The sequence below is a fragment of the Echeneis naucrates genome, chromosome 18 (assembly GCF_900963305.1).
Source record: "Echeneis naucrates chromosome 18, fEcheNa1.1, whole genome shotgun sequence".
In the NCBI taxonomy this organism is placed as follows: Eukaryota; Metazoa; Chordata; class Actinopteri; order Carangiformes; family Echeneidae; genus Echeneis; species Echeneis naucrates.
In genome coordinates, this window is record NC_042528.1 from 7,195,868 (window position 1) to 7,210,111 (window position 14,244).

General features: G+C 38.5%; 1 protein-coding gene across 7 annotated transcripts in view; it reads left to right on the top strand.

Annotated features, from left to right (window-relative positions):
- Nucleotides 1-13,916, top strand: part of LOC115059210 (receptor-type tyrosine-protein phosphatase delta) — a 199,528-nt gene extending 185,612 nt beyond the window's left edge. For all 7 annotated transcript variants that reach the window (XM_029526854.1, XM_029526858.1, XM_029526853.1 and 4 more), the window contains 9 exons: nt 1,612-1,731; nt 1,848-2,002; nt 7,063-7,348; nt 8,177-8,355; nt 8,593-8,719; nt 8,883-9,008; nt 9,748-9,902; nt 10,232-10,367; nt 10,828-13,916. In XM_029526854.1, coding sequence (XP_029382714.1) covers nt 1,612-1,731; nt 1,848-2,002; nt 7,063-7,348; nt 8,177-8,355; nt 8,593-8,719; nt 8,883-9,008; nt 9,748-9,902; nt 10,232-10,367; nt 10,828-10,896 — 1,353 coding nt within the window. In that variant the 3' untranslated portion in view covers nt 10,897-13,916. The remainder of the gene's footprint in view (nt 1-1,611; nt 1,732-1,847; nt 2,003-7,062; nt 7,349-8,176; nt 8,356-8,592; nt 8,720-8,882; nt 9,009-9,747; nt 9,903-10,231; nt 10,368-10,827) is intronic.
- The last annotated feature ends 328 nt before the right edge of the window (nt 13,917-14,244 follow it).

The following is a 14,244-nucleotide window of genomic DNA, read 5'->3' on the forward strand; positions in this document are numbered from 1 at the left end:
ACTTTCATAAGTTAATAGATGATAGTCTGACCATTCTTCCTCTGGCATATAGTCTTCTAACTCCTCATTAGTGACATTATCTAATTGATGTCCTTTCCCTACCTATTTATATTTTTCATTTAAGAGGTACACTTTGTTGCAGCCTTCTTCATATTTATTCTCCAGGAGAAGCAGAGTTACATTTGCTTCACATTTATATACTCGGTCCTTTCTTTACAAAGAGTACACTCCGTCATTGTTTAGTCTAGACTGATTAGCAGCTTACTTCATTAGCCAAACACTGCTGATGGCAATGGATTGCATTCAGTGATAAAGAGACTCCTACTCACTTGCTACACTGCCCGGCTGTATGCATTCACTACTCCTTTAAGGCTGACATGGTCAGAACCCGCTCCCTTTTTCCCTTGCTGGCACATCTTAACTGAGCAGATGAAAGCTGCCATGGGCTTCAGAAGCTACCAACTTTTAACACTTGTGTGGCTTTTCTAAGAGCTTGGCAAAATGTTAACTTAATGTGCTTATGCAATCCAGAAAGCAGCTTTTACTCTAAATCCATACAATCTGCAAAGCAATAACAAAAAAGGTGGAGTGTTTTTAAATATTACTGGCACTGCAAATGCACAATTCTACAATCAAATCTAGTCCATGCTGTTAGGTGTCAGTTTCTTGATGGATGCTATGTGATACAAGCTTCTTGGTTGCACTGTTCAGGCTTCCTCCAGGACACCAACCTACTCCACTCATTATGTTGTCTGACATTTGTAGTTCATAATATGCTTTGTTGCTGCTCACAGCTCCTGTCTTTCGTATTTATCAGTTATATCATTCATTGGGAACCACCCCAGCTGCCTTTGCACATTTTGCATATCTAAAGTGCTGAATATTTGGAAGTAAATTCTATTCTGAATCATTTCATTAGTCCTGCTGTCACAATAACTTAATTGGTCTTTGTGTTCATGTTGTACAAACTGCTTGGGAAATTAAATCAGTGGATGGTACACTTGTTAGATATTTCAGACTGGCATCCGGTTGTCACACTATTCCACAGAGCAGCCGACAGCAAGAGATGATGATGATAATGAGCACACTGACATTTTGAATGTCTTGAACGTTCCACTAAAACCTAAGACTACATCAGTTCTCATGAGTAATGTGAAAAAAATGAAGGAAAAGCCAGTTATTTCCTCCCCAATGCCGAAAGTGCTTCCCTTTGTCAGCTAAGCAGCAATACTATAAAGGAACAGTGTTTTATTGGCCATTCACTGGGAAACAAAGCTGTACACTTGAGTAGCAATAAAGCTGAGCTGGTTATATGATTGGAAACTGTTGTTACCTTTGTAATTATAGAGTGTGTCAGGACAATTAATAGCACCGTCAGCTCCGTACAAATAACTCAGGCTATTTCTCCGATAATAAAATCAAAGCCTGTCAGCAGAAATAAGGAGAATTTCACCACAACTTGCCCAGATGCATGTATGTTTGCATGATAGGGAAGAAGGGCACTGTCACATACCATGTAAAGCCGCTTTCTTGGAAAAATAAATAAATGCATCCTGAAATTTCACAGACATATATTCCAATCTTATTTAATGCGATATCTATCCATTACAGGTGAAGTGTGACCAATACTGGCCCACAAGAGGGACAGAAACCTACGGTCTCATCCAAGTGACGCTGCTCGACACAGTAGAGCTGGCGACATACTGTGTCAGGACATTTGCACTTTTTAAAGTAAGAGGCATTTGGATGCATTTTACTGGACTAAACCACTTGGGCACTGCAATGAAATTCAAGTAGTTGAGGTGAGACATGGCGGTTACTAACCTTTCTCTATCTTCGCATTCAAGAATGGCTCCAGTGAAAAGAGAGAAGTCAGACAGTTCCAGTTCACAGCCTGGCCAGATCATGGGGTGCCAGAACACCCCACTCCATTCCTGGCCTTCCTGAGACGAGTGAAAGCTTGTAATCCTCCAGATGCGGGGCCCATGGTGGTACACTGCAGGTAAGAAAACATTGTGGTTTCACACAAACATTTTCAAGTATGAAATAGATTTTTTTTCTCAACATTTTCTGAAATGAATATATGAATACATATGAAAAAGCACAATGCATTCACAGTTATTTAGATGTTCAGATCTGAGTCACTTGTGTGCTAATAATAAATAATTTAGAAAAATTCAACAAATATGAATGTTTGTCATGGAGGGTATTTGGAAGCTACTGTGGCCTAGTGGGCTGATTTGTTTGGGCTTTCACAGAAGGCACTTGAAATCTGAAGGTGTTTTCAACATCACAGCACAAGGAGTACTGGTGTCATTGCCCTCAGCAAACTCAAACATCTCCTCCCACACAGTGACACGTGCAGACCTGTCGTCGTCTTTGCTACACCACTAACATGTCGCACATCAGCAACCCACAAGTCCTTGGCTCATCCCTTGGGTGACTGCATCTGAAACAAATAACTTTCACTTTCATGCCAACTTCACTTCCCTCAGCTACATAAGCGGCCAGACTCCCAACAGAGAAGAACAAAGATATAAGACAGACTTCTGGCTCCTCTCAGCTCAGGAAGCCATCAGAGAGACTGCACAGAGAAAGCAAGTGACTGAAAGGAGAAAAAAAGACAGCAAAAACCAAGAAACGGCAATAGTGAGTGTAAGAGATACAAACTTGTGTCAGAAAGTGACAAAAAGGGAAGGGGGATTACTGGAGAATTAGAATTACCACATGCTGAAGTTAATTAGAGCTAGTTGCCAAATCGCTTCAAATTGAAAATCCTGACTTTTACAATGAAGCAGAATGCAGGAATTAATGTCACTCTGCAGATGGGGGGTTTAAGTCCTCTGGCTTCCTATCAGATACAGTCATTTCCAAGCTCCAAATCCTTTAAGAGGCATTTCCTCACTTCATGTTTGACCACAATTTTAAATTGAACCATCTTTTATTTTTACTCACTTATAAACTAATATTCTGAGAGTTAAGTGCTTCAGCAGACCTATTTTGTAGATAGATATTTTGTACCGCATACGTTTACTCTGGTCAAGCCATTCATGGACATGGAGAATGGCTTTAAAAAATATACACTTGCTAGCCATAATTAACACCAGGGTACAGTCTCTTGGGTGACTGTTCAGTCAATCACTGTGTCACAGTTTGCTAAGCATGTGAGCCATAATGTGTGTGCCTCATAAATACCATAAAGAGAAAAAAGAGCAATCAGAGTCTCTGGATTTGTTTTGTGTTTTTGTGGTGACTGAACATCTTAAAGTTATATCAGTCAAACATAAACTGTACAAAATCCCAATGCTCTGAAAATCAATAATTAGAAACTTGTAGTTCATACCATCTCCTGACTGGCCTGGGACACCCAGTTCCTTAGAAATAAACACCCCTCATTTTTTCAGTCCCACTTCATAGGCATGATGAAACAGGAGTTTTGCAATGTAAAAGGAGGGAGATCAGACAGATGTCTGAACTACAACTGTGTCACATTAAAAAAAAAAAAAAAAAAAAAAAAAACTATTCTATTCTTCACTTGAATTACAAGAATCTCCTACATTTCTCTTTAATTCTTTAACGATTCGTTAAACCATCTCTCTGCTTTGTCTTCGAGTTGCTACTTATTCATTTAAGGTTACAGTTTCACGTTTTTCCAGTTTGCAGCATTTCTCACAGCAAGAGTTTTAAGAAGGGTTTTGTATTTCATTTGCGATAGTAAAATATTAAATTGCTCCAATCTGTCACCAGATTAATTCCTTTTTTCCCCTGCATCAATGACAATTTCCCTTGTAATCCAGAGAATCGCTCACGGTGACAGAAAGCTAACTGAACTTTAATTAATGCTCAGAAATTTTCATAGAAGCAGAAATCAGGGAGAGCTTTTTGTGTCACACTTTGTTGTGGGAAGTTCTAAAAATGGGGTTAGTGGGTGGCTAATGGGACCCCCCCCGCCCCCACAATAGTTTTGAAGAACAGTTATGGAAACATAGCTGCAGAGCACTTTTCACAGGTGGGATACAGTACATTTTGTGAAATATCACAAATCTCTTGTGCCTCTCAGCGACACATTACGTTTCCTGATTTCCTAGTTCCTGCTGTTTCACGAACCCATAGGTCCGGCAGCTAAAGAGCTACCCAGGTATTGTGAGGTCACATCGGAGATCAAAAGAACAATATTGAATGTCATAGTATCATTGGCCTCTCTCAGTAACTTGGAGGTGAAACTTTTCATAGAACAACCAAAAGTTTTTTTTTTTTAAATTAACTCATAACCTTGCGATTTTCCTCCTTTCCATTTCTTGCTTTTGTGTGCATTATTTTGGTAGTTAGTGCATAATGCAGCATACATTCTATTTAGCTCACTGCCTTCACATATATTAGCAGATGACAAACAAAAACTACCAGCATGCAAGCAAAAACCAATTGACCTGTGCAAGGAATTACGTTTTTTAAGTGTAATGAAAAATGTTGGGTTATATTGTAACAGAATGTTAATATTTCACATTCATGCCAGCAGCATTGAGTGTCTTGAAAGAGGTTGATTATATATAGTAGTTCATGCAGCAGTTCAGTACACAAAAGACTTGGTGATAGTGAAGAAAAGTTAGAAAACCATCTTCACCATTTAGGTCCACATACACCTCAGAAGATGACCCTGACCAAGGTTTTAGTGCCACAGGGGAGCACAAAACATGGCTTGTGGGGAATATAAACTCAGCCAGGGACAGAGCGCTACCATAAAACTTCCCCCTCTATGACACATGTTCATGCAAGGGAGGCAAGTCCTATTGTGCAATCTCACTAGACACAAATCAGCTGACAACATTCCTCCAGTGTTTTATGCCAAAAACTGGCTAATCCAGAAACCTTAAAACAGAATTCCGTGCCCCAAGTTTACTTTCCACAGTTTGAAAAGCATTCACAGACACAAAAGACTAAAATTATTATTGACTCCATTAGCAGCTATGCAGCGATCATGTTGACTTTATGTGTGTTAAAAAAGCAAAGTGGGGAAATGGTGACAGGTTAGCTGACAGCGAGAGATTTGGTAATGCAGAGGTAATTGCTTTCACTGCTGTTCATGCTTTATCTTCTCGGTACTCTTTGCAGCTGTATTTTACACAGCACTTTTTCTTTCATTCCCTAAACTCCTGGAAAGCATATTAGTCTGACACTTAATGTGTGTCAATGTCCAAAGCAGCTGGTCTTGACTGGATGAAAAGGCAGTGTCAGGTCATTTGCGCAGCCCGCCAGCTCCCCTTTAACTGCCAAATGTACTGATGGCTTTCTGCACCACCTCACCCCAGTACACACACCACCGCTTGTCAATAAGGAGTATTACACATTACTCGCATTTTCCAGTCTTACATTTTGGAAAAAATGGTTAATACTGACTCCTGCATCTCAGCTTTGTTTTTTTTTTTTTAATTATTATTCTTTTTTTCTTTTTTCTTTTTTTTTTTTTAAACTAACTTGAGAACTATGCAACTTCTAGAAAGCTTGCAGCATTTCACTCTGCTCAAGTCGACCTTCTTTCCCCATTCCCCATCTTCCTCTGTCTTCGTCTCTCTAGCTCAGTGCTGTCACTCTGTCACTTATGCTCGCACAGGTCATCACTCTCCCACGTTCAGGTTTGCACTGTAAAATGCTTTCAGATTGGAAGCAGCTGGGGCAAAGGGAGAAATCTCTTCTACATTTTGTCTTGCCTGCTCCAGGGCTAAGGTGCTCTCAAACCTGGAACTATTCATTTCTAAACTCCTCAGATACCCCCTTAAACACTTAATTCTTTGATTGATTCTCTGCATCATGCATATTTTGGAATCAGACCTAGCTGTGAACAGTTAAAAAACAAAGAAAAAAAAAAATGTCATCCAATGTCAGTCATTTTGAAAGTGATCATCAGCTCATTTGTTAAAGTCAGTGGGTCCCATATGTATCTTTATTCCATTTGCAGCATGGCACATTAGCCAGACTCGTCCCTGAGGGACTAACTTTACTCCCTCTTGAGTTTTCTTTCTCAACCCTTTCCCTGTTGCTCTGAACAAATGAAAAAATGCTTCATCGGAAGGAGGAGGCATGAAAGCATGGCTCGCACCTCTTGGCATGTCAGCTTAATGGACTGAATAACTTATTTACTTTGGCGTGCCAAGTGCAAGGAGTAGTCTTGTCAATGCCATTCTTTGCGGGAGGGGAGAGTTAAACAAGATTTAGCACCACCCTGTCGCCCCATGGTAAATAAATTGTCATCAAAAGACATCTGTGCTGAGGCCTGCGCTATTTAAAACATGTAATGTGCCTGGGTGAGCTTTCTTAAATTGTCGGCAGTCCACAAAAAAGGGGGGTAAATTTATACCACATGTCTCAATAGAAACAGTAAAACATCTCCCCTCTTTGTCAGAGTGCTCTTTCAGTTGTGCATTTTTCTCACTAATGTAAAAATAAGCTGATGTGACTTAATGAAGAGACCTGCCTTTCAGCACCTCTTATGCCATTTAGGTGCACTATTCTAACATAATGGCATTAATTGAAGTCAGCTGCACTTCTCAGAAGTTGCACAGCACATTAACAAAGCCCTCAAAAAATGATACTCTCAAAATTGTCTATCCTTATTTGTGGGTCCATTGTTGTAGTGGCACTTTTCAGAGCTATGACATAAAGGTTAAATGTTACTGTTGCATAAGTGATTAGTCCTGATGGCTTGGAGAGCACAGGTGGGGTCTAGAGGGAAGAGGCGAGATTACTAAGCCAGCAATGAGCCCACTGAAGGTTGTGGCTGCCAAACCCTCTTCCCCACACAGTGCCACTTCAGATTTAATTGCACACAAAGCAAAATGGTCTATTCTACAGCAGAAAACTTGGCACAGAAAGTTCACCTGTTTACTTCATCACTGGGAGAAACACAGTTCGTTAAACTGCTCCCTATTGAGAAAAGACAGCTCTCCATGCACAGGACAGCCCCTCATTTCTGTCCCTATACTTTTCTTTTTCCAGAACTAACCCCTCTTAATTCCCTCTGAACCCAGAGTACCTACAGATTCACACGTCTTGATATTCTGATTACAGTGCTGGGGTGGGACGCACAGGCTGCTTCATCGTGATTGATGCTATGCTGGAACGTATCAAGCACGAGAAGACTGTGGACATCTACGGGCATGTAACACTAATGCGTGCCCAGCGCAACTACATGGTGCAGACAGAGGACCAGTATGTCTTCATACATGACGCACTCCAGGAGGCCGTCAACTGCGGCACCACCGAAGTGCCCGCCAGAAACCTATACGCCTACATCCAGAAACTGACACAGATAGAGAGTGGAGAGAATGTCACTGGCATGGAACTTGAGTTCAAGGTAAAACTGTGTATTTCTAATAAAAGCTGCATTTTGGCTTCACTGTACTGTAACAAAATCTGAATCTTGCAAGCAACACTTGATTTTCAAATTTTACATCAGCTACTTTCTTTGTATAGCGAGGATTTACAAGAATTTACTCGGGCACTATGTCACACACTTGTGTACAGTGAAGACCGAAACTGTTCCACCAACCATTAAGCTCACAGACAACATCAAGCATGTGGCTTCCCCTATATTGCCCTAAGATGACTCATTTGTATAATGTAATATAGGATTGTTTCCCCTTCTGCTTTACCCTTCCATTGGTGATAGTGTCAGTTTACATGAAAATGCCAAAGAACAGGAATATACTGTAGATTAACAGGCTCAGCCAATCTCATTCAGCCCTTTGGAGGCTCTGACAGTGCTGTATGCATTGTATTGCTTTCCTCTTCAAGCACCTACTGTGCTTTGTGAAGAATGTTGATTTGACTAGATCATAAGTAGGTTAGATTACTTAGTGCTTTTGTCAGCCCAGGCTCACTTTGTTATCCATTTCCATTCATTTTTTTCAAGCAAAATGCAAGCTGTGATCATACTCACTTTGACGACGTAGTATATAACCATAGAACTATAATGTACATGCCATTACCCACTATGCTCAGTTTAATTTACTTTGCATTCTTCCCTACTCCCAAGTCATGGGACTGTCATAGAAATAACATCTTTGTCATGAACAATCTACCTTGAGACACAGTCAGGCACCAGGGAAATGAGGAAAGAGTATCAGTGCTCCTTAGGTTGCTCAGGATGCTAAAAAACTTTTTTCCTCTTTCTCCCTTGCAGCGTTTAGCTAACACTAAAGCCCACACATCACGATTCATCAGTGCCAATCTCCCCTGCAACAAGTTCAAAAATCGCCTTGTTAACATAATGCCATATGAGTCCACACGGGTGTGTCTTCAGCCCATTCGAGGAGTTGAGGGCTCTGACTACATCAATGCTAGTTTCATTGATGGGTACAGGTAAGTGTGCTCTGAAAGCTATTGTATGTAAAATGAACAGTATAGAATAATTTGTAATGTTGATTTTGTGTCAGATTGATACAGACAAAAGCCCATGCTCTTTCTCCACTGCTCATTGGCACTATAGCTCTTCTTTCCATCTGTATTTAATCTTCAAAGCATTCCTAATGGGAGATCAAAGGTATTTTCATGCGACATGTTCAACACCATTCTCATGTGACGAATGCATTCCCATAGGCAACAGAAAGCCTATATTGCCACACAGGGGCCATTGGCAGAGACCACAGAGGACTTCTGGAGAATGCTCTGGGAGCACAACTCTACCATTGTTGTCATGCTCACCAAACTTAGAGAAATGGGCAGGGTATGCAGAACTTATTTTTCTTATATTGTTTTGACACTTAAAGTCTTGTTTGTGAGCAAAAACAAATATATATGAAATACCATGCATACAATTTCAAAATCTCTGGGGACGTTGGAGGGAACGCTGTGGTTCAATATGCTATTCTGTTTTTCATTTCCCACAGGAAAAATGCCACCAGTACTGGCCAGCAGAAAGGTCGGCCAGATACCAGTACTTTGTTGTGGACCCCATGGCGGAGTATAACATGCCCCAGTATATCCTGAGAGAGTTCAAAGTGACTGATGCCAGGGTGAGCAGCGCAAAACGTTTCCTGTCACATTTCTGAAAGTACTTATTGCTGAACACAGTGAACACACACAGTGAACAGTTATTAGATCAGAACTTTGGCATTCTATCAAATATTTGTTTATAGCAAACTATGGCCTTAAGTGTAACATAGCCACAAATATATGAATATACATTTGTTGTTCTTATCACACCTGTCAATGTGCAAAAACAAGTGTGGTGCCGGCAGCAGGGAGCTGCCAGAGTTTTTAATTCCATCAAAGGATTGCACAGTTAAATAGTGCAGGCTCCATTTATACTGTTTCATCAATGGAATTGCTTTCCTTATCAAGGGGATACAATATCACTTAAGTAATGCACACCCTCATAGTCGATTCTACAAGCATCCTGTTGAGTGTAGCACATCAAAAGGAATTAGCATCTTCAGTGGTTATGTTTAATGCATTCAGGTAAAATGACTCTCTAATAACTCTAATGACAAAACATTTTCTCCAATGCTTAAAATCTGGCACATGCTCTTTGATTTTTTTTTTTTTTTTTTTAAATCCAAAATTGCTGTCTTGCACTGGAAAACCTACAAAGGCATAAATCATAATGATGGAGATGATCACACAGTGAACTGCCATGGCTGTCGGCAAAATAACTCAGACCGTTTCATTTCAGGTTTTTGTTGCTTATTTTCCATATTTCTGAGTGATGTCCAATTTGTACAACATTTCTATTCCCTCATCCTGTTTTCCCAGGATGGACAGTCACGAACAGTACGGCAGTTTCAGTTCACAGACTGGCCTGAACAAGGAGTGCCAAAATCAGGAGAGGGTTTCATCGATTTTATTGGCCAAGTACATAAAACAAAAGAGCAGTTTGGCCAAGATGGGCCTATCTCAGTCCACTGTAGGTAAGTAACCAGCTGGTACAAGTGACCAAACATAAATCATCTAAATTCTGTATTAAATTAAACTAAATATGTCAAAGCATGCATCTCCCAAGCTTAAAAAAAGAAGAGAAAAACAAAGTCATGTACATATACATGACTATATATATATATATATATATATCTATATATATATATATAGTGCATAATGTACTACACCATTTTGAATTAGTTCCAAGTATTTTGATAATTATCTAGTTTTGATAATTAATTATGATAATTAATTATCTAGTTTCTCCGCCCTCAGCATTAACAGCATTAACTTTGCTGCCCTGTTGATCTCTTTTGAACAGCGCGGGTGTTGGTAGAACTGGAGTTTTCATCACCCTCAGCATCGTCTTGGAACGAATGAGATACGAAGGTGTAGTAGACATCTTTCAGACAGTGAAAATGTTACGGACGCAGAGACCAGCAATGGTACAGACAGAGGTGAGACTTTTCTTCCGCCCCTTCCTTCTCAGACTTCCAAAGAAAAAACAAAGTCACAAACTAAGCCAGCTACATGTAAAGACTGCACACTGAATCAGTTACTGCTTTACTAATTTTGATAGCTCCAATTGCCCAAAAAGTCTGGTGAGATTTATAGTTTCCTCTTGAACCAAATCGATAAACTAAAACAAGACTTAAATATTCTGCCATGCATGTAAAACTATGATTAATTTAGAAGTGAGCCAATGAACAATAGTTTCATCTGCTCTGTTCTATTCCAATAAGTGCTTGTCGGTGTGTTCTCACACACCCATGAAGTCTTAAGAAGTTAAGACGCGTGCCTTTTAAACTAAAACTTTTTTGGTCAAAGATGGCTGACACATTTCATTGGCTTTAGACTGGTGGTAGTCACAATCCCACTGAGGCAAGACAGATTAAGACTTATTTTCTTTGTTTCCAGGATCAGTATCAGTTCTGCTACAGAGCTGGCTTGGAGTATCTGGGAAGCTTTGATCACTATGCAACGTAAAAGACCCAGTATTGGAAGAAAAAAAAAAAAGCAGAGGGCCCCTTGGAAAGAAAACCCAGTGAGCCTCTCTTCTGAGCCATAAATTCCTGCTTGAGAAAGTACTCCTTAACTCCTTGCTAACAACTCATTAAGTGTTGGATGTGAGACATGACTTGTCAAAAAATGAAAAAGATGATTCCTGGAGGACCAAGTATTTCCCAACCCCAAGAAAACCTCATTTTCAGACAAAGTGAGGGAATCCTGACTGTTGAAGCATCTTATGGAATTACCTTTCTCTTTTGCTTCAAGGATTCATTTGGGGGCTTATATAACTGAATGAAACCAACACGACAAAAAAGTAAAACGAACAATAATGACATCGTCAGAAGTGCATCAGTGATTATGAACCATGATGGGAGGCATTGGAGGCACACAGAATTGCGGGGGGAAAAAAACTCAATGCACATTGTAAAGAAAAAAAAATCTGTTTCACAATCAAGTACACACAGACAACCCATCGAAAAAGAAGACAATGGTCCACAACAGCAGGACAGACTTACAGTAATAATGAATAAATACCCCTTTTCCTGTCACAATGTTCATCATCTAAATTTTGGGAGAGGGTAAAGTTAGAATGATCTATGAAATAAATAAAAATTATTGATTTAGTTTTTTAGTACTTTATTATACAGCTGATGTGCTTTTTTTGAACTGTGTGAATTTCCTTTTTTTACATAAATTTATCGCTTGGAAAAAAAGCGATAAAATGTATTTACGTAAATTTTCTTTTGAAGCTGTAGAACTGTTCTGACATATGTGCTCTTTTGCAGAGAATCTCTTTGCTTTTTTTATTAGTTTTTTTTTTTGTTTGTTTGTTTTAGTCTTTTCCCCTCATTTTGATGCACTTGGTGCACATAACGGAATTCACACTACCAAAATCTAACTTTGTCCAAGAGTTATTTTTTGGCTTTGATTTTTCTGTTTGTTTTTGTCCATGATCACATACACGGTAACTTAATTACTCCCACACAATGAACTGGGGCTTTGTGGAATCAACAGGGATGAGCAAAGTATGAAGTTGCTGCTACCGATTATCTTAGTTCTTCCATGTTAGAATGATGATAGAGAGAACCTGATGAATTGGGTAATATATATATAAATAAATGCATAAATATATGGAACAGAATGTCAATTATATATGTAAAAAACATATTAAACTATAAATAAAACATTCTAAATATATAAAGTACATAATTTATTAGTAAAAAGTATATATGATCTGAATTGTCTATGAAAGCTTCCAAATTGAGGTGTGTGCTATGGGGGAAATGAAGATATTTTTCACTGGAATGCACATCAGTAGGACAAAATTGTATTCTGATTCAGTGCATCTTTTCTTGTGCAATAAATACGTGTGTTTTTAGATAGGGTTTTATGTGGATATGTTATTCACTCATGACATTGTTGTTGAGGTGTGGGAGTGGCAATGTCAGATGCCAGTTAAAGCATCAGTGGTGCATTTTTTTTCAAACTCTCATTCAGTCCGTAATCAGAAGCAGAGGGGTCACACAGCTGCACTCACTGCTCACGCCACACAATAGGGCAAGGTACAAAGACATCACTTTCTTGTGATTCTTTAAAGCATTCAACAGTAACGGCATTTTTTTCCTTTTGCATTTAGAGTGCCTTATATTTATGCCTGTTTTTATAATGTTTCATTTAACATAATGTATCCTTATCGTAATCTTGGCATTTAGTGTAAATGTAATTGTATAGTTTATTTACCTTTAGTATCCATTTGTCACATGATGAGATTATATATGCAAATAAGAACATTTCAAAGCTCATTATTCATTTTCAGTGGCCTTACTGTGGCTGAGTGAATTCGAATAAAACATGTTCTATATCGCTGACCTTGAAAGACAACAGTAAAAAAATAAACAAATACTGAATAGGTACAATACTCATTAGTTCAAATTTTCTAACATGCAACTGAATGCTGCATCAGAAAACTGGTCTCAGAACAAAAGAATATAAAATAAAAGTCTACTTAGTCCATGAATCAAGGTCTAACATCATGTTTATGAGCTTTCTACCTGTTGTGACTATGATCACATTTTTCAATAATAAAATACAGCCTTTTCAAATCTCAAAATGCTTCAACAAACTATGGTAAAAACTGATTTGGACAAAAAGAATGCCTAATGCACAGGTCATCACCGAAGGTTTTCTTCTTCATGCCTTAGGTTGGAATTATAGATTTCATGTGTGAGAGCAGATATAGAGAAATACAAACTGCAAACAAGTATTGGTTCTGTTATCCTGACAATCCAGTGTGCCATGTCTTCTTTTAAGACAAAAGTTAGAGACAAAGGGTTTAATTTAGTTATATTTTAGTGTTCATGTTGAGCAGTATCATTAAATTCTCCGTACCCTCTTTGATGGCTTTGTGGATGTGCATTCCAGGTGCTTTCTTTCCCTTGTCAACTCAAGCAGCTATGTGTTTTATTTTTATCCACTGCTTAACTGACATTACTTTTGTCATAATTTTGAGATATAAAGTGCTATTAGTTTAACCTCATGGTGGCTAATGTTACATTATGTTCAGGTTTTGGAACATGTACATTTTCTCATCTCATATTTAGTTTTTTCCTACTTATTTTTCATATGCATGGTGAAACATTACAGAATGGCCAAAGCTGGCCTGGTAGGAAGATTTGCACTTTCTCTATCTTTGTACTATGCACTGCCCTATTGATTCTAAACCCAATAATATATTACTTGAACCCATCTATAAAAAGAAAAAAAAAATCTCCTTGAACGTTCACTTTGTGTGTATGTAAATAACACAAAAAAAAGGTATCAACTCTTGAAAAAGACAAAAAAAAGTTTGTGGCAAAAAGAGCATCCATTCTGATGCCATGGTTACTCCAGCAGATGACTTCAGAAAAATCAGTCCCACAACCATCTGTTCTTGTGGCTTTGCCATTCAAGCTTGGAGTGTCATTAACAGAAATAAACGTTGTGTTCTCTGCTCTCTATCTATCTCTCGTCTGGATGCATAGACTGAAAAATTAAATAATGAAATTGTAAAAAAATAAAATAAAAAAATGGCTTGTTAAAAAGATCATACAATTACCTCTGATTAGTTGTAAGCGTAAAATGTTTCTTTTTCTGAATGAAAGGAGTGCTTTTTATTTTCTTACTTAGGTTACATTGGTGGCGAAAGAAGTCTGTATGAAAATCAGTTCTTTGCTGACACAAGTTCCATTTGTTATAAATGAATTCTATTAAAAAATGTCAGTGTTATGCACCGGTGTTTCACTTGTTTCCCTTCACCTCACTTTGACTTGAAAAGACTGATGAAGC